The following is a 25,960-nucleotide window of genomic DNA, read 5'->3' on the forward strand; positions in this document are numbered from 1 at the left end:
CTCTCTAGCCAGGATGAGGATATATTCCTCTAACTGGTGCAACTGCTACTCACCCTAAGGATATTTCTACCTTGGATCCAGGTTTACATGTTAGTTTCTAGGTTTTGAGGTTCTGTAAATTTGAAGGTCGTGTGAATTCAAACCCTGAAGCCATGGGCAGGTAAGCTCATTGTCGGAATTCTCAGAGGGGTCTCTCTCTCTCTCTCTCTTAATCCAAACCACAGGCCAAGTCAGAGAGGCTCTTTGTGCCTCCCTGGCCAGTGGTAGAATTTGTTTTCTAGTCTACCCTTACACTGAGATTGTTGTCATTAAAGAGCTGAGCATTACGTGTGAGGCTCCATTGCTACTTCTTATATCATATGGGCTGAAGGCTTTGAATGGCCATTAACATCTAAACTCCTATTGACTGAGATTGCCACCCTCCTCCCCACGACCCAACCCTCAGCCCCAGGGCCTCGGTGTCAGTGCAAGCTTACCCTTCTGGTTCTTATTTCATTGGGAATGGAATTTCTTTTATTTTCTTGTTTAGACCCTTGGGGATAAGGTTTTCTCCTATTTTCTTGTGCCTTAAGCCATGCTCTTAATAGGGAAGAAGTTAAAGGCCTCTCTTTTCCTAATTTTCTGTATAAATGACTAAAGGGAAAAAGGACAGCACGAAAGTAATTTTGAGGTTCTATTTATTTCAATGTGTAAGCCTTATTTTCTAAATCAGTAGTGTCTAATTGAACTTTCTGAGTAATGGAAATGTTGCACAACCTATTCTGTCCAGTATGGTGGACACTTGTTACATGTGGCTACTGAGCATTTGAAATGTGGCTAACATGTCTGACAAACTAAATTCTTAATATTATTTAATTTGAATTAATTTAAATTTAAATAGCCACATATAACTACTGGTTATTATATTTGACAGCACAGTTCTAAATACAAATATTCTTCGTTTCTTGGGTTGTTTTATGTACTGGTAAACCAATGTCTTGCAAATGCATTTCTCATAGGCACAGGATGAAATAGTTGAGATGTGAACTCAGAGTATCTGCTACCACAAAACTGTATAGACCTTTATTTTGATACCAGGTATTTCTTGTCTGACTTGTCTTTCTGGAAATTTTCAAAGATCTATGGTGACCAAGTTTAAATGTACATTCTTTCCATTACCAGTCATTTCCATGACTTCTGATTTGGAAGTCAGGGAATTACTTAACAAAAGCTTTTTGAAGGTATTTATGGATTATTAAAGTGTCAAGAAATCATAAGGATAAATAACTAGGAGCATAAATATACTTATTTAGAATGCAACATAAGGCAATATGATTAAGAGTACAATTTGGTTTATCTTTGAACTGAAAAGTTTACTGGTAACCTGAAAAAACGTACAAGTTAAAACACGAACACTTCATATGATTTATTTATAACATTTTATGAAAAAACCAAGCTTATTGCTCTAGGCTTGAACTGGGTTTATACTTGCAATTTTTAAAACTTTCAAAGGGCATCGTATTATATGAAATAACTCTGAATTCTTTTTTTCTTTTTTGCGACAAGTACAGGTTAAGAAGGCTAAAGTGAATATGCAGGTGTACATAATAATGAAAACAAATACATATTTGGAAACAGGGCCACATAAGCCTGGCTGGCACATTTAGCCACTTCATTGTCTGGTCTTCAAAAATAAAGATTTGTGACTATTTTTCACCACAAATTTATCCATATACATTTTTTGTGTTCTTGTATAAAATTGATGTCCATGGGTTTGCAATTTAGAAAGCCAATAAAAGATTCTAGAGTAAGAAAACCATTTCACAGAATGAATAAACCAAATCAAAAACAAAGAAGCTAAACACTTGCTTTTTAAAACTCAGCACATATTTCCAGATAAAACTGATTTGAACTCATGCCCAGAGATATTTTCATTGTACTCACAGATTCAAAATGTCTATTAGAACTAACCCCCCTCAATTCCAGTGAATGTATTTCAGACACGCTGCCTATTAAGGATTTTTTTTTAACATTCTCAAGACAAAATTTAGAAAAGAAACAAATTTTCTCTAGAAAGAATTTTTAGAATAATGAATATGTATATTTCCTCAGAGTGTATGTAGTCCACTCTTCTCTTGATATTCTTCATAAAAACGTCTCAATGAGTCTGGAATTCTAGGCGTGACAGTGCTCAATGCTTGAGTAAAATGTCTTTTCATAATGCAGTTGGCTTGCATATCTTCTTCCAGAGCCAGCAGAGCTGCCTCTCTGCATACAGCTGTAATCTGAAATTAAAAAAATAATAAAAGGAAGGAGGAAATAACCAATACCTTTTTTAGAAATGTAATATTCTAAATATTCATCTGTGGTAACTTCTATAACCATAACACATTGCTGAAATTTATCTGCAAAAGTTATTCCAGTTAAGTTTTCAAAAGGATAAAAGGTAATTAATTATATAAAGAGCTTTCTGTTCTTTCCTTCATTCCAAAATAATGTATTAAGTACTCAGAATGAGGAGCACAAAAAGATGTATAAGACCAGCACTTGCTCTTAAGAGCATTTGCTCTTACTGGTAAAGGAACAGACATGCATGCACATACTTTTAATATAGGATGGCAAAGAATGAGTGTGCATGTGTGCTGGGGGGAGGCAGCAACCAAGTGATAAAGGGCGGGCAGAGGAAGGAGATACTCTGATACAGAGTGAAGTCCTGCTCGTCAGTACACCTCGTCATAGCACAGAATTTCCACATACCTTTCAACCTTTGATGTAAAAGCATTTTTTATGTGCATCTTTAAGGAGTTCTTAAATCTTGGGAATATCACATAGGGTTGTCTACATTTACTTTGGAGAGCTGCATTAGAACAGAGAAGTGAATTCTGTTTACTCAGCAAGGAAAGCTGGAAGAACTGAAAAGAATCTGGGGAGTAGGTAGAATGGATGCAGAGGGAGGGAAGAGAGTAGGTGGTAGGAAACGGAAGGGGAAGAAGGCTCAAGAATCATGAAATGTGTTTTTAAGCTCTCTGGACTTCAGACAGCGGAAGCAGGCTGATGCCAGTGCCATTCTAAAGACACACTACTGTGGTGAAAAGAGCTTGTGGGATGAAAAGAGATATTGTGATTTTCAGGGCAACAGGGAAAACAGTGATTGATATTGACTGTGCCCTTATATAGGTAAATGAAAGGGCCAGCTGAAACACATTTGTCCAGCCATTCAGCATATTTTCTCTGTTTGTTCACTTACTGAAAAGAGTTCCTCTGCTTATGCTGGGCTAATGGCTGCCAAAGCAGTTTAGTAGCTTTTTAGGGGATTTAGCAGCATGTTTAGGGAGCTTTCAAAAAAAACATGCATAGATTTAGGTGGCTTTGTCAAATTACGACAATGTAACTATTAGTTCTGGGCTTCATTAATGAATACTGAAGTTAACTATAGTGGTTATGCATGTTAATACTTTGCTGAAAAGAGAGAGTGGCTACCAACTGATTGAAGAAAAAAACCAAAACTTCTAGAGATTACTAAAAGCACTTCGTCACGTGTTCTGGTGCAAAAAGAGTCCTTTTGAAAACAAGACTATAATAATTAATAAGTACATTAAAAGGTCCTGAAATGTCCAGCATGATAAACCAACAGCTCCACTGTGTTCCAAGGGGTCTTTGTGGATCTCTACAAAGGGAAGTGAACGGACCAAGTAGGGAGGGAGAGTCCTCACCCACCCCCTATCTGAACAGCACTTTTTTCATCTGGACAAGAATTTGAAGCAACGGCTGCATGGCTAAAAAGTTAGACGAATCACTGGAACAGGCAAAGAGCACTGAATTTCCTGCTGAGTGGTGGAGTGCAACCCAACTCCCTGGCTAAGTACAGGGGATATGTCCATTGTTCCATTTTGTGGCTCCCTCCTTAGGCTAAGGGGAGAAGACAAGTCAAGGTCCCTGGGCCAATGCCACGTCTTACACATTTCATAGCTGAGACGTATCTAAGAGAATACAAAGCCCAGTACATAATGGTTAGGAACATTTATTAATTTTGTACAATGCAGTGATTTTGCTAACAGAGGTATGTATATATATAGTCTGATGAAAGCATGTCAAATAGAGTGGCCAGATAAGCACATGTAAAGTGATGGTGGGCAGCAGAATGGGGGGAGGAGGGTTGGTTTCGTTTGAGGAAAGCAGGAGAGAACTTTATTTTTTTTTTTCCTTTTTGTCTTTTTTCGTGACCGGCAACGGATCGCAACCCTCAGTGTCGCGCCCGTACCGGACTGGGACTGGCAACGGGATCGCAACCCTCGGTGTTGCGCCTGCACCTCGCTCAGCCAGTGAGCGGCTGGTCTGTATGTGGGATCCGAACCCTCGGAGGGAGCGCCGCCACGCTCCCAAACAGTGCACTGTAGCAGTGCGCCACCGGGCCGGCCCAGGAGAGAACGTTTGAAAGTTCTGGGCATTTGGTTCACGTGGCCAGATGGTGAGTGATTAACACTGCTGGCATATCTTAGAAAGGGAACCAACAGTCTGGTAGGCTCCCTCTCTTAATACACAGTAATTAAACTGGGAGAGGAAGAAATGATTATATTCCTTTAATCACTGGTAGTCTAACACAGCAAGGAAGAGAAATATAGGTAGCGGGAAGTGGGTGTCACTGAGGCCTAGTAGGTTGTTCCTGGGGTCAGCTCCCCTAAGCAATTTCCCTTTGCAGATCATCTTTCCTTCTTTCACACCTGCATCTATAAATTTTCGTATAAGCTATAAATTGCCTTTTGTGGTTATGTTAGTGACAAAGGGGGCTTTGGTGTTGAGATATGGTCAGAGCAGTAGTGGCCACCTGAAGGGTGGATGTTTGTAACTTGGGGCCTCTAGCATATGTTAACATTTGAAAGTAATTCTACTACTATATTTAGCACTGATGTAAATTTTAATAAACAATTCCATCCAATTTGGAGAACTACAAAATTATGAGATACAGAAAACTTGGACAGAGTTTTGACCAGAGCACTGAGAAATATTTGGATTAGATAGGGATGGCCTATAGAACTTTTCGGAAACAATGAAAAGGGAAACAGCAGCTGGATACTGGTACTCAAGGACCTCATATGAAGATGTTTTTCCTTGTTTAGAGGAAGTATAGCAGCTGTTAGTACTTCCTAGGGTGGCAGAAAGACTCCCTGAATTCAACACTTGCTTCAATAAACATTATCCTGTTTCTTTTTATTTATAAAGGATGCCCTGAAAATCAGTCAATTAGGCAGTCCTTTCTGCCACTTTTGCTTTCATACCACATTACTTAGCCATATACAACCAGTAACGGAGAAAACTGTAAACAGGACAGTGACTCTTTCATCAAATCAACATCTACTGAAAGCTACTCTGTGCAATAACTACGTAAGGCCAGGTAGAAGACCCAGAGATATCCAAAACGCAATATCTGTCCTCCCTTACAAACCAGTAGGGGATAAATATAGGTTAATTTCCAAGTGTGGCATGGTATTAGATGTACTGGCAGGGAGGTAAAAGAAAAGTGCTTTGGTGTGGAGAGAAGGAAGAAATCACTGCTTTGTAAAGCAAGGTGTGAGAGACAGAATTTAGACATGCACACAGGTAAGGAAAGGGCATTCTGATGAGAAGGAATAAAGTGAGGAAAGAAACACCAAGGTGGGATGAGAAAGACTAGGGATTACACTGAACTCGTAAAATGGAGAATTAAAAAAAGAGTAATTCTACCATTAAATATCACAAAAAATAACAATGAAAGAGTTTTCAAAGTCAAGTGTGCCACAGTGACAGTGAATACTAGTCAATGACAGTCCTCTCAAACGCCCTAAACCAAATCCAGAAGTAGCTGATGCACAAGCAGCTGACTCTTAAAGTTTCCTTTTTTTTTAAAAAAATTTTTCCTCATGAAAGATCTTCTTAGTAGAAATTTCAACAGGAAAAATATTAACTGAACTATTGATTCTTCTCTCCCAATCCAAATAAAAAGGTATGTCTGGAAATGGAAATATTTGGGGGATGTACACTTCATGATGGCTGGTTTCTGTTTGCTCTGGGAGCCACTTATTTTGACATGAGTTCTGAGATATGATATTTCCCAAGAAAAAATACTTTCCCCCCCAAAAGTACACCTTTCCTGCTTGCTCTCATGGCCCATGCCAGCATTTCCCTTGAGATATTAGTGTCTGTTCAGGGGAAGTATTCCATGATCAAGTAAGTTTTGGGCAATACTATACACATTCTGTTCCCCACAGTGCACAATAATATTTTAAAGATTTTGCAAAGCCTAGCAATGATGATCTGTTTAACTTCCTTTAACCCAGTGCTACGGTCTGAATTTGTCTCCCCAAAACAAGGGATCAGTGCATTTACAAAAGAGGCCTAAGGGAGCTAGTTTGCCCCTACCACCATGTGAGGACGCAGCTAGAAGGAGCCTTCCATGAGGAATGGGCCCTTGCCAGATACCAAACTGCTCATGCCTTGATCCTGGACTTCCAGGCTCCAGAGAGTAAGCAATAATTTGTATTGTTTATAAATTACCCAGTCTCAGGTTTTGTTACAGCAGCCTGAACAGACTAAGATACCCAGTGTTTCCCATGGAACTCTTCTGCTCCCCTGTTTTTGGCAGAACACCTGTAAATGGTTTGCTAGTGACCTTTAGCACACACTTTGAGAGATGCTAAGCCTAAACAACTCAAGGCACAATATGGCTCTTGCTTATCGCATATCCTTTTAAATTTTGCTCTACACTATTCAGAGAAAAGGGAAGGAGGTGAAGGACAGAAACATAAGGGACACACATATTTAAGGACTAAGAGGAGGGAGAAAGGGTTGAGCAGGAGGAAAGAAACCAAGAGATAGGAGAAGGACCAGCCAGTTTAATGGAGTCAAAGGGCAGCAACAGTGGCAGCAGCCACAGAACTCATTTGTGCTCTGGGATATGTAAATCGTCAATGCATGTCTGCTGAACTGAACTGATAGCTCCTTAACCACAAACAAGTTTTCAAAAAGTGCATGCTATGTGCATCTTTCTGATATTTGGCCAATATCCTGTAGTAGTTTATTGATGTTTCATACAATCTAGACTTTGCCAGTTATACTTAAGTTTTTGGAATAAAGATAAAGTAAATAGCAAAAATTGTTTAACACTGTGATATAAATTCATCTCAAACAATGTTTTCAGTCTGTGGCACTACTTTGAGTCTAGCTTTTTTGTTTGTTTGTTTTGCAGAAGTAATATAAGTTACAAATTCTAGCATGAACACAATTATACCTGTGTTATTTTTGAGGGATGCCTCTTTAGGTGTCAAAATTGTTACACAGGGACAAGAGCTTCTTGCGTTGGCATGGAAAAACACTGCGCTGGAATTGAGAAAGATTCTGGAAAATTTACAAACTATACAGAAATATATATTGGTTTGGAGGACTAGAATGGAAGCTTTGTTAAAAAAAATTGTACAAATAGTGACTTACTGTCTAACTTGATGAATGTAAGATAATTAATTGTTGAGGGATTTTCCTTTCTGCTTTAAGCTTTGGAAAAGTGAGGTCTTTTCAGACAAACTTGCCAACACAAATTTGGAAATGAATATTACAGAACTGAGAAGAAAGGCCTTCAGTTTAAACTGGGACCTTTCTCATTACTATCTATGAAGTTTTTAAGAAAACCAAATGAGTGTGTGTGTATATATGTGCATATCTATCTCTACAGTGTACATAGGGACCACAAAGCTCATCACTCAGTTGGTATCACATTCAAAGCCAGATGGAGTCTGGAACTATTTCCCTGATGGGAGAATTCAGCTGAATTTTTCCCATGAGGCCACAGAAGAACTTTGTTGAGACGATGTGTAGATGAATAGATGAATTTGAATCACAGACTGTCTGGAATGTTAAACTAACCTGTTTAGAAAGAAAACCCTTAGCCAATTGAGCTCCTTAACTTCTTTGGCAAAAAGGATTTTGGAAGCTTTCCTCTAATCCCTTCACCATCTTGTTCTCTTCCCCCATAGGCTACAGACTAGATCATTTAAATGAATTATTAGCCAACTACCAGCAAGGTTGCTTTTGCCATTAGGCTGTAAAAGCAAAAATGTTTTGGCTGGCTCTGTAAAGCTGAGTGTATATGCGTACTCAGTTTTGACTAAAAAGTCAGTACCCAAGCTTGCAGAATACATATATGCCTTGTTGTAAAGGTGAAAACATCATCTGCTTGTGGAAATGAGAAAATGAGACAAAAGACAAGTAGAATGAGTCCAAGATTTCACTGTCATAGCTAGACTAAGACATGGTTTTGTTTCAGTGGCCATGACATCAATTTATTTGGTGCCAACATGACACAAATTCTCTTTCCATTCATTTAGCAGTAATGACAGACCTGACTATCAGATATCTGACAAAACCGTAAAACAACAATCAGGAACTCTCTATGTGAAAGATTTAGGCATATTTGAGAAGAATTCCTAAGAGATAGGAAGGGAAAAGATTTTTAGTGAAATATTTAGAAATCTTCAAAACAAAGTCACTGAGTAAAATAGTAATTATTTTCTAATGCGGGAAAAAGCAACTCAGCAATGAAAGCAAAGGGATATATGAGTATGAATTTTCATGCCATGCTTGTACTCTGAAACAGCAGTGCCTTTAGAAACAACAATATAGCAATAACTGGATTACGTGAGACAACTCCACTTACCAGCAGTGTGGGGAAGCAACTCTCCAGGACGAGAAGGCTCTTGACCATTGAACCTTGGGAAATCTAATTACCTCACTTTTAAATGCAAAAGGGCAAAAGAGGCAATTGTGCAAATTCTTAATGCCATAAAGAATAAGAACAATGTCTTACTTCAACTGCAGAAAAAATGAAACCTCTTATACATAGCCTACAGTTCTTTCCCTCAATCCACAAGACAAGAAGAGTTTAAACAGGTGTCTCAGCTTAATGAAACAGAAACAGGCATATTGCAAAAATTAAAATCAACATGGATTCTAAGCAGGCAGTAATAATTTTTTTAAATGAGGTGATAAAGAGTAACAGTCACAGCAAAGGCTGTTTACCAAAAACTAATCAACAGGAAGGAAAAACTGAAAATGTTGGGCATTATTCTGGGTAGTTATCCTGGCTCTGCTATAACTCTTCCCTTGTTCTTTTCAGTTTAACAGCAGCACTAGCTTCTTTTCTGGTGCATTGAGAAATCACCAACCCAACAGTCAATTTAAGAAGTTACTTCCATTTTCAGATAAGGCCTGGAGAGTATCTGCACTTCCTTGCTATTGGCTCTACAGAGATTACAGTAATCAACAGGAAAACATACCCGTCAGTGGCATGAAAGCTTGGGAAAAGAGATGTTGCTACAAATAGGTCTGTGGATGAGGAGAACCAAGATCCTACGCCTTTCCAATAGGGATGCTGAAATTCTAATTAAACCATCACCGCTTAATTCCTAACTATCTCCCAGAGATTATCTGTGTCCTCAAAGAAAGGTAGAAGGGTAACAAAGTTCCCAAGGCAGCTTAAACAACCGACTAAAATTCCATTTGGTTCCAGTCACTCCCTACCCCACCCCTGCACAGGCACAGGAAGCTTTCGAATCTGTGGAGAAACCCAAGTCAACAATTTTAAACGTTCCAGAAGAGGAAGCTTATTTATTAGGTAACCTTAGATGAGAAGGAAAAGTAGCTCTTGATAGCTGAATTTGTACACCTAGTTTAACCAGCACATGGCTAGGCTACTTAGAAGTTCATAGGAAAACTACAACTGCATCCTAGAGACTGCTATTTAAGAGTACAAGGATACGGCCAAGCAGCAATTTCTTGCGTGAGTGGGTGGACTGCACAGTTCCGGCTGCAATATAAGGAGAGACTGGGCAGGAGGAGAGGGACTCCCGCCACGCCCTTTCTCCAGCAGCTGCACACTGAATCCACGCATTGGCAGAGATGCTGTCTTTGGGGTCGGCAGCGGCGGCCTGACCGCTACTCCTGCTGTTAGGCATGAGGAAAGCACGCCTTCCAGTGAGGCCTAAATGTGATTCTGGCCTCTTTGTATTTCAAGTGTACAAATAGCTTTAAGGAATCCACCAAAAGAAATGGGCTTCTGTGCTTAAAAAAGTCTTAGGTATTTTCGAGAAAGTGGTTTTGTTAAAAGCATCTTCTGTCTGGAACACCTGTGACCTGTTGAGCTTAATTGGGCTGCAGCTGGCGCTGATTGTGGCGCAGCCGCTGGAGGGCCCGAGCGCTGACATTGTGTTCGCTCCGCTCACCCGCCCCCTCGCTTTTCTTTTCACTTTTGTAGCCCCGCGACCTCCTTCCTCGATGTGTTGGAGGGATTAGGAACCCAGTAGAGAGTGGTGTCCTGCTGTTTGCGAACAACATGCACTGGAGATGCTTCAAGGAGGAGGCTACCTGGGAGATTATGTGCTCATGTGGATGCAGAGGGAGGGCCCATTCTCCCGGCCCATTGAGACGCCCTGAAAGGTGGCTGAATGGCCAGGCATGAAAGATGTGACTGAAGGGAGCGCAGCAGGCCCCTGGCTGCAGAGCGGCAGATGGAAGTCAGACTGTGGCAGGCACAAACAGCAAGGGGTGCCCCAAACTACTAGGAGAGCAGCTCAGAGAGTAAAATGGTGCTGGAGAGGAGGTTCAGAGGGGAAGAAAGTGGCACGTAAAGTGCTTTAAAAATCCCCACTCCACCGAAAAACTTTTAGTAGGGAGGTGAGAAGTGAGAATTTTGGAAGACAGATTTCAGACTTAAAGAATTACCTAACTATTGCTCTTCAGTTAAATTCCCTTGGATTGTGTGCAAAATCAGCTTTATGATAGTTAATCCATCTGGAATTATGTTAAAGTCATACAATGTCGAATGCCATACACGGCACTGACTCAAAACAAAATAAAAATTTCTGTAAAGACACATTCAAAGCCTAATGACATTAGAGAAGGCGAAAAAACATGTGACTGCTTAATTCTGCTAAATTAAAGTTATTTTGAGGTCTTTAAAATATATAGCTGAGGTATGTATACATCCACTATACAACCTTTTATTATTACTTGCACGGAGAAGCTTTTTGTTTTTTTATAATTTACAAATGAATTGATTATTTCATAGAGCTTTGGGGCTAGAAAAGTCTTGAGTTTTCATTTAATTTTTCCAGCATATTGTTTCTACAAGCATTTGCACCTGTGGGAATTCTAAATGTTTCTACTTTAATGGAACCATAATAAGATAAAAAGGAGTATTTTTAGTTTTGAAAAGAACAAATCAACTGATATGGAAATGGAGAGCACAGCAACCACTATGGTAGGGAAGAAGGAAAACAGAAGTTGGCTGCCTCATATTCATTCATTTATTCAAGAAATCTTAATTGACCAACTACAAGGTAACAAGCACTGGGAAATACAGCAATGAAGAAACAAAGTCCTGCTTTCATGGCGGACTTTTCATGGTGTGCAAAGCACTAGTTCATCTATTTAATCTTCAAGGTTCGGTGTAAACATTTCCACAGGGAGGCATTCTTAGAGGCAATCTCACAATCTCTCCATGCCTCATTGTTTTAGGATCACTTGTTTTATGGTCTCATAGCCACCTGTACTACTCTGCCATATAATAATTGTTCAGATATAGAGTTACTTGTGTTAAATGTCTATCTCCCTTACTAGACTAGAAGTTCCATTAAGGCCCTGCAAGCCTCAATCCTGTTCTATATCCCAGACACACCAGGTTAGCACGTCCTTGACCAATTACCTCTGCAAATACAAAAAAAGGTCTCCTGCTGCGGTCAACTCTGAACAGAGAATATAATAAGCTAGTTTTTGCCTTAATACTCACTCCCCCACCACCACCCCAACACACACACACACACACACACACACCCTTCCTGCTGGGACAACTGCTACCAAGATAACTGTCTACTATAAAAATGTCTCTGGCACTATGAGTCATCTTACATTGAGATGTGTTTTCTGGGCTCCAGTGGTGCTGATGACCAAGCTATGGCCAGAAAGCTGGTGGAGCCCTGAAAAAGGCACCAAACTTTGCGTAAAAGCAACCACATATGGAAGAGCTTTAGGTTGGTCCCAGACATAGAGAGGACAGGACTTGTCCTTAGGAGAGGAAAACAAGCAAAGTTCAGGTACCTGAAGAGCTCCAGGACTCCTCCCCAAGTCTGAAGGACTTGATCCTCCCCTGCCAGTGTTTTAGGAGCTTGGGAGGCAGAGGCTAGAGTAGAGGGGGCAGGTGGGCAAGGGTGTTAATCGCTTTTAATATACTCTATGTTTCCTCATCTCTCAGCTGTCTTTACTGCCAGCCCCCATATCTTGCCTCACTGATACACACATAAAGTTGCCTGCTTTGAAACTCTGTTAGCTTCTGGGTAGTCTAGTTTGAGATCCTGAACTCTAAGTACTTGCAGAATGAAGTGTTTGGGCATTAGAACCTTTTGCACCTTTACATCCAGTCTTAATCTGTATTGGGTTCTTTCATTCCTTTCCCATTCTCCAATCATCTTCAGGTTGGCCTGAGCTGATCAGCAGACTTGCTTGGCATCCCTAAAATCATTTTAAATAGTGGTATGGTGTTAATGGCTATCTGTGTTACATAGATAAAATGACTTGACAATCTGTAGCTAGCTAAAGGGCATCTGCAGCTAGGTCTCTGTGAGCAAACAACAAATATATCATTAACACATAACGGGAAGTGAGCAGACAATATGATTATTAATTTTACATTTATTTAATGGCTGTCATTTTCCTTGACAGAAGTATTCTTTCTAAAAGAAAGGAAAGCCCTTTTCCTCCTCTAGCATATCAATCAATAAAAAAGGTTTTAATTAAGTGAAAGCACACCATCACCATCAAATAAGATATTCTGAAAACACTAATTATATATTCCCCTATTTTTACATTTTTAAGATGGTCTCTATTTCCTCTGCCTGATAATGCTTATGTTGTTTATAATCCATTGGTTTAGAAGGTCAAATTATATTTTGTTTTAAATTCAAATAATAATAAAGTAACATTGTCTTCTTTGGACATTATTTCAAGTGGAATTTCACCAGTTTTGTGTATTTATTGGCCATATAGAAAAGATTCTTAACCCAGGGTCCATGGATATCTAGATGGGTCTAAGAATATACCGAAACCTATGAAAACATATACCTATATATACATATATGTGTTTTTCTAGAGAGAGGGTTCAAAGCTTTCATCATTGCCTAAAAAGGACCCAATACCCAGAAGGGTTAAGAACCACTGCTCTATAGTAATTATATTTCAAACCTTCTTAAATGCTATGGATGCTTCATAATAATACCTAATTTTCCCTTTCTAGATAACTTAGGCCAGAATACAATTTGGCTGGAGTTATCAGTTGGAGACTAGAAAATGGAGTTGATTATGCTAGAGGCAAGTAGTTTTTACTTTCTTAGACTCTGCTCTTGTACTCTAGAAAATTTTAACAGCTGCCCCTAAGTATAACAGAATGCTTATTTAAGTCTTTATTGACATGAAGAGGAACCTAAAGAACTATATCCTATTTTCATTTATTAAAAAAAACCAAAAAAGGCTTCCAGTCAAGATGGCGAAATAAACGGTCCCCAGTGTCACTCTCCCCACAAATCGACCAGTTTACAACTATTAAAAAGCAATGACAGCCAAGCTGGGACCACTAGAGCTAGGGGGAAGAGGAGGAGAGACCTACGGAAGCCATTATGAGAGAAAGGATTGTTCCCACCATTTCGAGCCAAAGCCGCTTCAAGGCTGGCCCTGGTGAGCACACAGAGCAAGAGCTGGCAAAAGCTGCTGCTGTACCCTTCGTATGAAGTTGCTGGGAAGTGGCAGGGGAGAAGAGGGCCTTGGTGTCCTCCAGGCCAGCATAACCACTAACAGGGTTCCCATGAACCCACAAAGGAAAGGAGCCACAAAACCTGAAAAAAGGAGTCACTCAGAGGCCAGTGACTCATCACAACCCACACATGACCCATTCCATAGGAAGTGTTTGGAGTGTGGGTGGTGAGGGAGATGGGCCACCAGGGGAACACTGGGGCTCAGCATGGATAGCTGACCTGCCCTCCAATCAGCACAGGCTCACTCAGTGTAGAATGGTCAGAAATAAAACTGCAGGGGGTGCAGTTTGCTGAAAAGAGTCAGGCCCAAACCAGAGTTTTCACACAAACCAGATGTACCTGACCTCACAAGACCTGGAAGTGATTATAAGGTCAACAATTAAAACCTGAGCTGCACCAAAAGCCTTCCCCAGGGAATCAGCAGCAAAGCAGCAATTTAGCTAAACCACAGGGACCAAGTGCTGGTTCCCACAGGAAGTTCCCCCATTTAAGAAATAACCAAAGGACAACAAATTAGTTCCACTGCAGAGTTTAAGTGAACTAACAGTGAATAATCCAACACAAAACTGAAAGAAAAAACAAAAAACCCACAGATCAGAGACAGAGTTTGATATTAACCAATAACGATCTGACACCACCAAAGAACATCTATAAAACCTAGAAGCCCCCTGGGCTCCCAAGCTGGGGAAGGGGGAGGGCTATGGGCCTCAGCCACACACCCCTGACATCTGCAACCAGCCCAATGATGACCACTGAGCTGCCACTGGAAACATCCTGGGTTCCTGAGCTGGGACAGTGGGAGGCCAAGGACCTCAACCATGTCCCCCTAATGTCCGCACCCAGCCCAGCGATGACAACTGAGCCATCACCAGAAACACCTTGGGCTGAGCCAGGGCAGTGGGGGGCTGAGGGCTTCAGTCACACCCCCCTGATATCTGCATCCAGCCCAGCAATGACCTAGCCGCTGGTTGAAGCTCCCTGGTCTCCCCTGCCAGAATGAGGGGGTTGCCATGGGCCTGGACCACACCCTCTCTCCTTCCTCTTCCTCTCACCCTATTTGACTCCCTCTTTCCCTCTCCACCTCCCCCTCACTGCTCCACAACATCTTAGAATGTAAAAAAATATTAATAAATAAATTAGAAAAAAGAATAAAAATGAAATAACACACTGTACCCCACAAAAATGTAATTAAATGTTAAAAGAAAAAAAAAAAGGGAAAAAATAACAAAAAAACTACAATAACATAGGTTAATAAGACAGTAAGACTGCAAATTTAAGTACAATAGTTAAGGAGTTTAAAACCCAAGTTCCCAACATAAGATTAGAATTTATAAGGGGTACGTATTACGTATTAACTATGTATAATTTCAGTTAACCAATGAGTGAATTTAAATGCATGTAGGTTTTGATGTTTGGTACTAACACAACACACTGGGTATTTAATGTGAGGGAGTTGTTTCCTTCTTTGCAAAATTATATGGGCTGTCATCTTATAAGGACTGAGATACCCTTTGAACTTTATTTCCTGCATGTCCTCTAAAAAGAGGGTGAAAAAAAGGGAGAAATTTCTGATTTCACTGATTTGAAAGCCAATAGTGCGCTCCACAGCCTGCCTTTTAACAATTAAAAAAATTATATATGTGATATAGAACTTAAAAATCATTTTCATTGCAGCTACTCTTTGTCCAGGCCAAAGTGGAGAATAAAGATAATTCAGGTTATGAGGCTTTAACCAAAATATTCATGCACTTTTCTCTTCTGATCATTAAGTCTATTACTTAATGGACTATCAAACCTAAACATTCTTTCTTAACTACTATTATCCAAATTCCTTAGCAAGAATGCTAATGAGAGAATGAGGTTTGTGTCAAGTTCTGCAATGAGAAAAGCCATGAGTATCCTAGGGAAATACTGAAAAATGTCTGCTTGTTAATCCTAAACTAATAATTATGAGAAAGGCCATAATAGCAGCCCACAGATATGGAAAGTGTTGTGGAAAAAGAAGGGTGGATGAAACACCTTGTTGATAATGAATAAATCATTTTTTAAGAAAATTTAAATTTAAAAGATGTAATTAAATTAACACTTGGTGGGACTGGTTTGGTATTGGAAATGTCACACGATATATTTGAAGAGTTAATGGTGAATTTTTAAAGGATAGATTATTCACCTAGTTTATAAAGTTTAAAGGCATAAAATTGAGGGTATTTAAGTGTAAGTATTTAGTATATCTTAGGACTGAATCTATATACTTTATTTATTTTGGCAACTGTTCCGTATATGGATCTGAACCCTTGACCTTGGTGTTACCAACACCAAACTCTAACGAACAGAACTAACTGGTCAGCTTGTATCCATATGCTTTACATCATCATTTTGAAGTAGGTGAACTTCCTTCAGATTTCTAACCATCAAAAATGTATCACTGGAAAGAGACCTGTAGACATTTCTAACTGAACAGAATTTTTTTTCACAGAGATGTGAATCAACCGGACACAAGGGCATTATAATACAACGGAAACCATTTTGCGATCTCAGTCAATGTATTCTCTATTATGAACAATAAAATATACACATAAAAACACCATGTAATGTTAAGAGGAGAACATTGAAGCAAGTGTCAAGAATTTCTTCTTAAGGCTATACATTTTCATTTGGAGATCTAATCACTAAACATTAGGCTATGTCTTGGTAACAAGCAACTTCATTTTAGCATGCTGACATCGAACTGGAAATAAACCCAGACCACCTTTGGGACAGTGTATTCAAGATATTTTTTGTACAAATTTTACAATTACACTGAAGAACATGAGAGCCAGCAGAAACTCTGAATTATTTCACAGGTTTTCCCTGCTCTTCCCGACCAATTTTGTCTCTTTGAATTCAAGATATTTTTTGTACAAATTTTACAATTACACTGAAGAACATGAGAGCCAGCAGAAACTCTGAATTATTTCACAGGTTTTCCCTGCTCTTCCCGACCAATTTTGTCTCTTTGAAATAAACAATCTACATTCATATGTACACACATACACTCTCTCTCTCTCTCTCTCTCTCTCTCTCGCAGATGCACATAAGTTCACAAGATGTGGTGTAAGTTTAAACACTATATTAAAGAGTGAAATACACTTTACCATCAGTAGTTCCAAGGCCCAGAATTTGTGAATCTTTTAAAATTAACTGGCCTGTTAAGATCCCATCACTTTGGCAGTAGCCCAGCATAGCTGTGCCTTTAACAAAAGAATTCTGTAATAAAATGAGATTTTACATGCTGGAACAAAATATTTTAAAATATCTTTCTGCCGATTGCTCATTTTAGTAATATTTGTGGAATTTAGCAATCTCAGCCCCCAACCTCCAAATGTTCCCATGAAAGATTACATTAAGTTTTGGGTTAACCTCAGAATTACTAAATTTTTATATCAATCTTTTATTGAATACTTTTGATCTGTTTCAAGAAGAAACCTAAATCCTGAAGAGTTTAAAATGTATCCTTTAATTATTGTAACAAACACGACCAAGCTAACTTTAATCAAAGGGGACTCACAAGTAGTTTTCACACTACCTTTGTGAATGCCTTTGAGCAAGGTGGGCTAGATTCTGCCTCAGCTTCTCTTATTTCCCTACATATGTGCAATCATTTGTGACTTATGTTGTATATTAGGGCTCAATTAATAGGGAAAGAAACTCAATTTGAATCAAAGAGGAGAAAATTGATTACACTGATATTACTGGGTCTAAGAGAACATAAAGACAGGACTGTGGCTGGGTAACAGTGGGACAACTGGAACCAGGAACTGAAATGCCATCAGGATTCTCCCTTCATAATTTTTATCTCTGCTTCTCTCTGTACTTTGGCTTCACATGACCACATACAGTTCCTATGTTTTATATCTCACAGCTTTAGCCACCAGAAAGTCCTCATTTTCTCAGTATTAGAAACTAAAAAAATCTCTGGAAAGTCTGTTTGGCCTAGTTCAGTTACTATGGCTAGGAAAGGGTACTATACAATGGGGCCAAATTGAATCAGGTCATGTTTTGTGTGCTAAATCGTGTGTGTGCTAAATCGTGTGTGTGTGTGTGTGTGTGTGTGGTCATACTGTGATAACATGGCAACTCTAGCTTTTTGGGTGGAAGAGTAAAGATCCTTGGGAGGGCTGAACAGGTGATTTGGCACAGGCCTATGTTGGTTGGTGGAGGGAATGACTGAGAGGATTTAAAAATAATGCCTTTTATCTTTATAAATATGTGTTGCTTGTATACTGCTTCCTCTCACATGATGTCTTGGCAACACACTGACTCAAAATGTATTGTTGAAAAAGTGCCACTATGGACTTTATGTCCACGGCATGTTGCTCATTCAGGGTCCAGATAACATCTTGGGCTATACAGCTAATTTAGAGGCCACAGACATCATCCAAAATAGAATTAAGTTGAAAAGCCTCAAGGGACACCAATTAGCTTATTTGAAAATGACTATGGAATGTATAAGAAAGTTAAGCTATTCTTTTTGAATGATGATTACAGTATAGGATATGGTCAAAGTCAAAAGAAGCTATCTTTGTGTTAAATCTATTCTTTTTTTTTGGCAGCTGGAGAAGACTCAATCAAAATCAGAAGAGAAAGCAAACAAAAACTCAACTTTTTTGGGAGGGGGGCAAGGGTCATGAATAGCTAACAGACTACAAAACTCAAATCTGGAGCTGTTCAGTTTGGAAGCTTATGAAAATTTTATTTGGAGACAGTCCCTAAATTCAATTAAAATGGTGCATGTAACTGGAAATGTGTGTTGACAGAGCTTAAAGAGGGTTAGAATGAAGTGTACAGCATTCCAAGTTTGGAGAACTTTAACTTCATTCTATAATTCCGCGTGGCTGAAAAATGATTTAAAGTGTCTTTCACAACAGCTCCACCCCACTTTGTAAACTTGCCCAATTCTTTCTCCCTTAAAAAAGGGACAAAGAGGAGATAGGGGAAACTCAAATTATTAGTGAACATTATGGGAGAAAATAATACTACCTTCTTTTCTTCCTTGCTTACTTATTTTTTTTTTAACTATGAAAAATTCAAACACATACAACAGTACAGAGATTAATACACAGTGAGTTCTCATTCACCTGCTGCCCAGGTGAATGATCAACACATGCCTGATCGTGTTTCATCTACACTTTAATCCTAATTCCCGATACAACACTGAATTTTTTTGAAGCCACTCCCAGAATCACATTTAATCCATAAATATTTCAGCATATGGTTCTAAAATAATTTTTCTTAAAAAAGCATAACCATAAAACCTTGATTCCACATTAAAAATAGCAATAATTTCTTAATATTATCAATATTTAGTCAATGTCAAAATTTTGTCAATTAGTCATAAATGTACTTCACAGCTGGTCTGTTTGAATTGGGACCAAAATAGAAGTGAAACATTGCATTTAGTCAATATATCTCATTACTAAAGGATTTCTCTCCCTCTTTTCCCTTACAATTTATGTTAAAGAAACGGGATCATATGGCCTATATAGTTTCCTATATTCCTGATTTTGCTGACTACATCCCAGTAGTGTTATTTAACATGTTGCCCTGTCTCCAGTATTGCCTATAAACTTACAAAAAGATCTAGAGGCTTGAATAGATTTAGGTTTTATTTTTTTGAACAAATACTTCATAAGTGATGCTGAGATGAGTATAATGTCTCGTTGCCCCACTTTTTAAAAAATTTTAAGTAGAAAGTACTTTAGTAAAAATTGATTTTAGAAAATATCTCCTTGGGGGCCAGCCCGGTGGCGCACTGCTACAGTGCACCGCTTGGGAGTGCGGTGGCGCTCCCGCCGAGGGTTTGGATCCCACATACAGACTGGTTCCCGCTCACTGGCTGAGCGAGGTGTGGGTGCAACACTGAGGGTTGCGATCCGTTGCCGGACACGAAAAAAGACAAAAAGGAAAAAAAAAAAAAAGAAAATATCTCCTTGGGTTTGAGCTACAATGGTAGTTAGTACATATTTGGGTCAGTTTCAACAGTTTAAAAATGTAGAAACTAACAAACTGAATTCTTTATGAGGAGAACAAAGTGACATAATTTTAGAGCAATATTTTCTGCTTATATCTTCTAGGTAGCAGGACAGAACTAGGACATAGTTAACAGAGATTTACAATATAATGAATAGTTTATTTCTACCTAATGATACAGGGTATTGCTATCACTTGGACTAATAAAGGGCAATTTAAAAACATGTTTATAGTGAAGAATTGGCATTTCCTTACCACAAAAACACGATCTAAATATAAGGATCTTCTGTAATATTCTATACATCTTAATCCTTATTTGTACAAATTAGATTGAGTATTCAGGAATGGAAAGACCATTAAACTTACTTGAAGAACTATTTATTATAAATGGCCTCTTTTAAGAGAAAAATAGCCAAGATAGTGGTTGCCCTCTTTTTATGGTTTAGTAGTCACTTATTATTGTCCAGGTCTTTTACTTCATTAGGATTACAGACTGGTGCTATCCTATTTTTGTTATTCCTTCTTCACTTACTAGCTGAGATATATTTATAAAGGGAAGCTTTTTTTTTAACCCACTCCTACCACTTTCTTTGCTATTCACACTTTTCTCTACTTTACCTTTTTCACTTAGTAATTTATCCTAGAGATCACTTGACAGCTATATAGAGAGCTATTCTCATTCCTTTTACAGCTACATAATTTATTCAACCTAGCCCCAAGTGATTGACATTTGAGTTGTTTCCAGTCTTTTGTTCCCTTTTCATTTTAATATTTATTTATACATATCAATCAAAGTCTCAAGACAGTTAAGTAGGACAAAAGTCAGATTTCAGCAAAGAGAAAAGAACCTGGTAGAATGCTCCCATTCACTGCAGCATGGGTATGATTTCAGAATTTTGCCTTTTCAAATTTTAGAAAAGTTAAGTGTTAGAAATCATATTTCTGGCTCTTTTACTTGCTTCTGTTCTTCCCATTTTTCACCTTGTTCTGCCCAAACCAGCCTTCCAAGGCCTCCAGGCTCTGCCAGCTCCAGTCACAACTCCACCTCTCCACATCTACAAGTGGCTTCATACTATACTGACCCAGCTTTTCTCTTAAGCCTGGCTACTGGAGCTGACCCACACTCAGTCACTGCCTTCTGGTGATCACCATTGCTACTAATACTTGTTGTAATGGTAGAGGCAGTAGCAATACTAATGGGGCTGGTAGTGGGATTAGGTCAGCACAGACACAGCTCCTAAATTGTCAGGGGCAGTGATCATAGACTTAGAGAAGTGATAAGGAAAATCAGGATGATCTTATTTATCCAGGTGAGTCATACTAGTGTGGTTCTCTTAACATCAACTTTTCATGCACATGGTAAAGGGCTAGAACTAGCTTCTTATTCTCAGAAGATCACATGCTTATATGCCATAGAAATGTACAATGTAGATATATTATTCTTGGCCCGTGGTTTTTGGTCTTTACCTGTCATCTCTCAAAGAATGAATCTACTCTCATGACTTCAAATATCACTCCTATGCAAATGCCTTTGGAAAGTTCACCTTCAGCTCAGCCATCTCTCTGGTCTCCTCCATCCTAAAGTATCCAACGGTAGATGTGTCATGTTGATCTGAAAACTACCTTCTGTACTAACACATTTTCAGTGATACACCATTCTCCTAGTCATCCAGTCTTGAAGCCACTGGTAATGTATTCCTTTTTCTTTGCCCCATTAACACTTAATCTGATAAGTCTCTTGTATAGGATTTTCGTTTACCTGGGTCATGTAAGAACTTAGAACTGACAATTCTATCCAGATGGGGCCAAATAATGGGTAAAAGGTATGTTTGAAGGGGATTCTCTAATGGTTGTACTTTGTCCTTGGCCTTATCCTAGGGCTAAACACATTAGATAAAAACTTATCGACATGCTGGTCAAATGTGAATATTTGTTAGAAATACTTAATATGGAGAAAAAACAAGCCTAGGAAAAAAAAAAAAAAAAAAAAAAAAACTCCAAAGGCCAGAATTAATAAGCCCCGATTAACAAATGAAACTGATTAAATGCCCCAGGCCATCTTAGGGGAGAGAATGACTGGATGTGAGAGGGATTGAAACTATACCCCAGCAGAAACACTGAAGGGCTAGGTGTGAGAACCAGCAGGAATGAGGTCTGTCATGAGAAATCATGTCAATCTTCCAGGACTCAAAAGGCTCTTATGTTGAAGGATTATAACTGTTGATTTTGATGGGATGTTGTATTTTATCAAATGCTTTTTATCCATCTATTGGACATATGGTTTTTGTCCTTCATTCTATTGAGGTGGTGTATATCACATTTATTGATTTGCGTGTGTTGAACCATTCTTGCATCCCTGGGACAAATCCTATTTGATCATGGTGTACAGTGTTTTTGATGTGCTGTTGAATTCAGTTTGCTAGTATTTTATTGAGAATTTTTGCATCTATGTTCATTGGGGATCTTAGCCTATACTTTTACTGTTTTGTCCTTGCCTGATTTTAGCTGGTCTCATAGAATGAATTTGGGAGAATACCCTCTGCTTTGATTTTCTGGAATAGTTTCAAAAGAACTGGTATTAATTCTTCTTTAAAAGTTTGGTAGAATTCATCAGTGAAACCATCCTATCCTGGGCTTTTCTTTGTTGAGACACTGCTGATTACTGATTCAATCTCACTACCCATTACTGGTCTGTTCAGGTTTTCTATTTCTTCTTGGTTCAGTCTTGACAGGTCGCATGTGTCCAGAAATTTATCCATTTCCTCCAGATTTTCCAATTTGTTGGCATATAGTTGTTCATAATAGTTTCTAATGATTCTTTGTATTTCCGAGGTATCAGTTGCAATGTCTTCTTTTTCATTTCTGATTTTCGTTATTTGGGTCTTGATAAAAACTCTCAACAAACTAGGTATAGAAGGAAAGTATCTCAACACAATAAAGTCCATATTAGCTAACATCATTCTGAACAGGGAAAAGTTGAAAGCTTTTCCTCTAAAAACAGGAACAAAACAAGGAGGCACACTCTCACCACTCCTATTTAACATAGTAGTGGAAAGTTCTGGCCAGAGCAATTAAGTAAGAGAAAGAAATAAAGGGCATCCAAATTGGAGAAGAGGAAGTCAAATTGCTGCTGTTTGCAGATGACATGATCTTGTATATAGAAAAACCTAAACCTCCACCAAAAAATTCTTAGAACTGATAAATGAATTCAGTAAAGTTGCAGAATGCAAAATCAATATACAAAAATCATTATCATTTCTTTACACCAACGATGAACTGGCAGAAAAAGAAATCAAGAAAACAATTCCATTTACAATAGCTACCAAAGAAATAAAATACACAAGGTATAAATTTAGTCAAAGAGGTAAAAGATCTCTACAAGGAAAACTACAAAACACTGATGAAAGAAATTAAAAGGGCCACAAAAAAATGGGAAGACGTTCTCTGTTGATGGAGTTTGGATGTGTTGTCCCCTCCAAAACTCATGTGGAAATTTGATCCCCAATGTGGCAGTGTTGGAAACTCATCGGGTCATGGGGTTGGATCCCTCATAAATGGATTAATGCTCTCCCTGGGGGAAGAGGGAGTAATGAGTGAGTTCTCACTCTGTTAGTTCCTGCGAGAGCTGGTTGTTTAAAAAGACCCTGGAAGGGCCGAGCCCATGGCGCACTCGGGAGAGTGCGGTGCTGGGAGCACAGCAGCGCTCCTGCCGCAGGTTCAGATCCTATATAGGGATGACCGGTGCACTCACAGTGCTCACTAGCTGAGCGCGGTGCGGCCAGTCTCAAAAAGGACAAAAAAAAATTAAAAATAAATAAATAAATAAATAAGACCCTGGCACCTCCTCTCTCTCTCTCTCTCTTGCTTCCTCTCGCCATGTGATCTGCTTGTACCCACCGGCTGCCTGCTGCTTTCCGCCATGAGTAGAAGCAGCCTGAGGCCCCTGCCAGATGCAGCTGTGCCAGAATTGTAAGCCAAATAAACCGTTTTTCCTTATAAATTACCCAGTCTCAGGTATTTCTGTTATAACACAAAATGGACTAATGCACCCGTTCATGGACTGGAAGAATTAATATTGTCAAAAGGACCACTCAACCCCCACTGATCTTCAGATTCAATGCAATCCCTATCAAAATTCCAATGACATTCTTCACAGAAATAGAAAAAACAAGCCTAAAACTCAAGTGGAACCACAAGACCCTGAATAGCCAAAGCAATCCTGGGCAAAAAGAATAAAGCTGGAGGCATTATACTGCCTGGCTTCAAAATATACTACTATAGCACAGTAATCACCAAAATAGCATGGTACTGGCATAAAAACAGAGACATGGACAAATAGAACAGAACAGAGAACCCAGAAAGAAATCCACATACTTATAGCCAACTGATCTTTGACAAAGGCATCAAGAACATACATTGGGGAAAGGATAGCCTCTTCAATAAATGGTGCTGGGGAAACTGGATATCCATGTGCAGAAGAATGAGACTATACCCCTCTCTTTGACCGTTTGCCATAATCAACTCAAAAAGACTTAAATGTAAGACCTGAAACTGTAAAACTACTAGAAGAAAACACAGACACCGGTCTGGGCAAAAATTTTATGGAGAAGAATTCTAAAACACAGGCAAGAGAAGAAATAGTAGACAAAAGGGATTTCATCAAACTAAAAAGCTTCTGCACAGCAAAAGGAACAATCAACAGAGCAAACAGGCATCCAGCACAATCGGAGAAAATATCTGCAAACTATTCACCCAACAAGGTATTACATCTAGAATATATAAGGAACTTAAGGAACTCAAAAGCAAACACATAATCTGATAAAAAAATAGGCAAATGATCTGAATAGACATTTTTCAAAAGAAGACATACAAATGGCCAACAGGTAAATGAAAAATGCTCAACATCACTAATCATCAGGGAAATGCAAATCAAAACCACAATGAAATATCATCTCTCCCCAGTTAGAATGGCTATTGTCAAAAAGACAAAAAGTGCAAATGCTGGTAAGGATGCAGAGAAAGGGGAACTCTTACACACGGTTGGTGGGGATGTAAATTAGTATAGCTATTATGGAAAACGGTATGGAGGTTCCTCAAAAAATTAAAACTAGAACTTCCATATGATCCAGCAATCCCACTGCTGGATATTTATCCAAAGGAAAGGAAATTAGCATACTAAAAAGATATCTGCATCCCTATGTTTATTGCAGCACTTTTCCCAATAGCCAGGATATGGAATTAACTTAGGTGTCCATCAACAGATGAATGATAAAGAAAAGGTGGTGTGTGTGTGTGTGTGTGTGTGTGTGTGTGTGTGTGTGTGTGTGTGTAGGAATACTATTTAGCCATGAAAAAGAATGAAGTCCTGTCATTTACAGCAACATGGATGAGACTGTGTTAAGTGAAATAAGTCAGACACAATGATAAATACTGTATGTTCTCACTCATATGTGGGAGCTAAGGAAAAAAAAACAAGCTGAACTTTTAGAAGCAGAGAGTAGAACTGTGATTACTAGTGGTCAGGGAGGGGGGATAGTGAGAGTGGTTAATGGACACAAAATTACAACTAGATAGGAAAAATAAGTTCTGGTGGTATATAGCAGTGCTAAGCACCTATAATTAACAATAATTTTTTGTATATTCTGAAATGGCTAGAAGAGAGGAGCATACATGTTCTTATCACAAAGAAATGATAAATTTTTGCAATGATGAATTTGCTAACTACCCTGATTTGATCATTACACATTGTATGCATATGCTGAAATATAACTCTATACCCCATAAATATGTACAACCAATATGTTTCAATTAAAAAAACCAACAACAAAAAAACTGTTGGTCTTGGGAGGCTGCAGGAAGCTGAATTAGGACCAATGCTGTAGAAGACAGGCATTTACTCAATTAAAAAAAGAAACATATGAATAATTTATAAGCTGGCCATATATGAGATAGAACTAGAGATAGTGAGCAAATGACCATATGAGAGGGATACAGTTTACGTTATTCAAGCACTGGAAAGAAAGTTTGTTTAATGGCATAAAAGAACTTTCAATATGCTACCACCATCAAATCTAACCCCTTCCCTTTACTTGTTCCTTTAGACTCAACTTTCTTTCCTGTTTCAACACATGAACTACCTGTGCTCC

General features: G+C 38.8%; 1 protein-coding gene across 1 annotated transcript in view; it reads right to left on the reverse strand.

Moving 5' to 3' along the window:
- Window positions 1-1,390: 1,390 nt before the first annotated feature.
- Window positions 1,391-25,960, reverse strand: part of LOC103594238 (spermatogenesis-associated protein 5-like) — a 61,484-nt gene continuing 36,914 nt past the window's right edge. The window contains exon 2 of the mRNA XM_008577445.1: window positions 1,391-2,264. Coding sequence (XP_008575667.1) covers window positions 2,088-2,264 — 177 coding nt within the window. The 3' untranslated portion in view covers window positions 1,391-2,087. The remainder of the gene's footprint in view (window positions 2,265-25,960) is intronic.

The sequence above is a fragment of the Galeopterus variegatus genome, unplaced genomic scaffold (genome assembly GCF_000696425.1).
Source record: "Galeopterus variegatus unplaced genomic scaffold, G_variegatus-3.0.2 Scaffold1512, whole genome shotgun sequence".
In the NCBI taxonomy this organism is placed as follows: domain Eukaryota; kingdom Metazoa; phylum Chordata; class Mammalia; order Dermoptera; family Cynocephalidae; genus Galeopterus; species Galeopterus variegatus.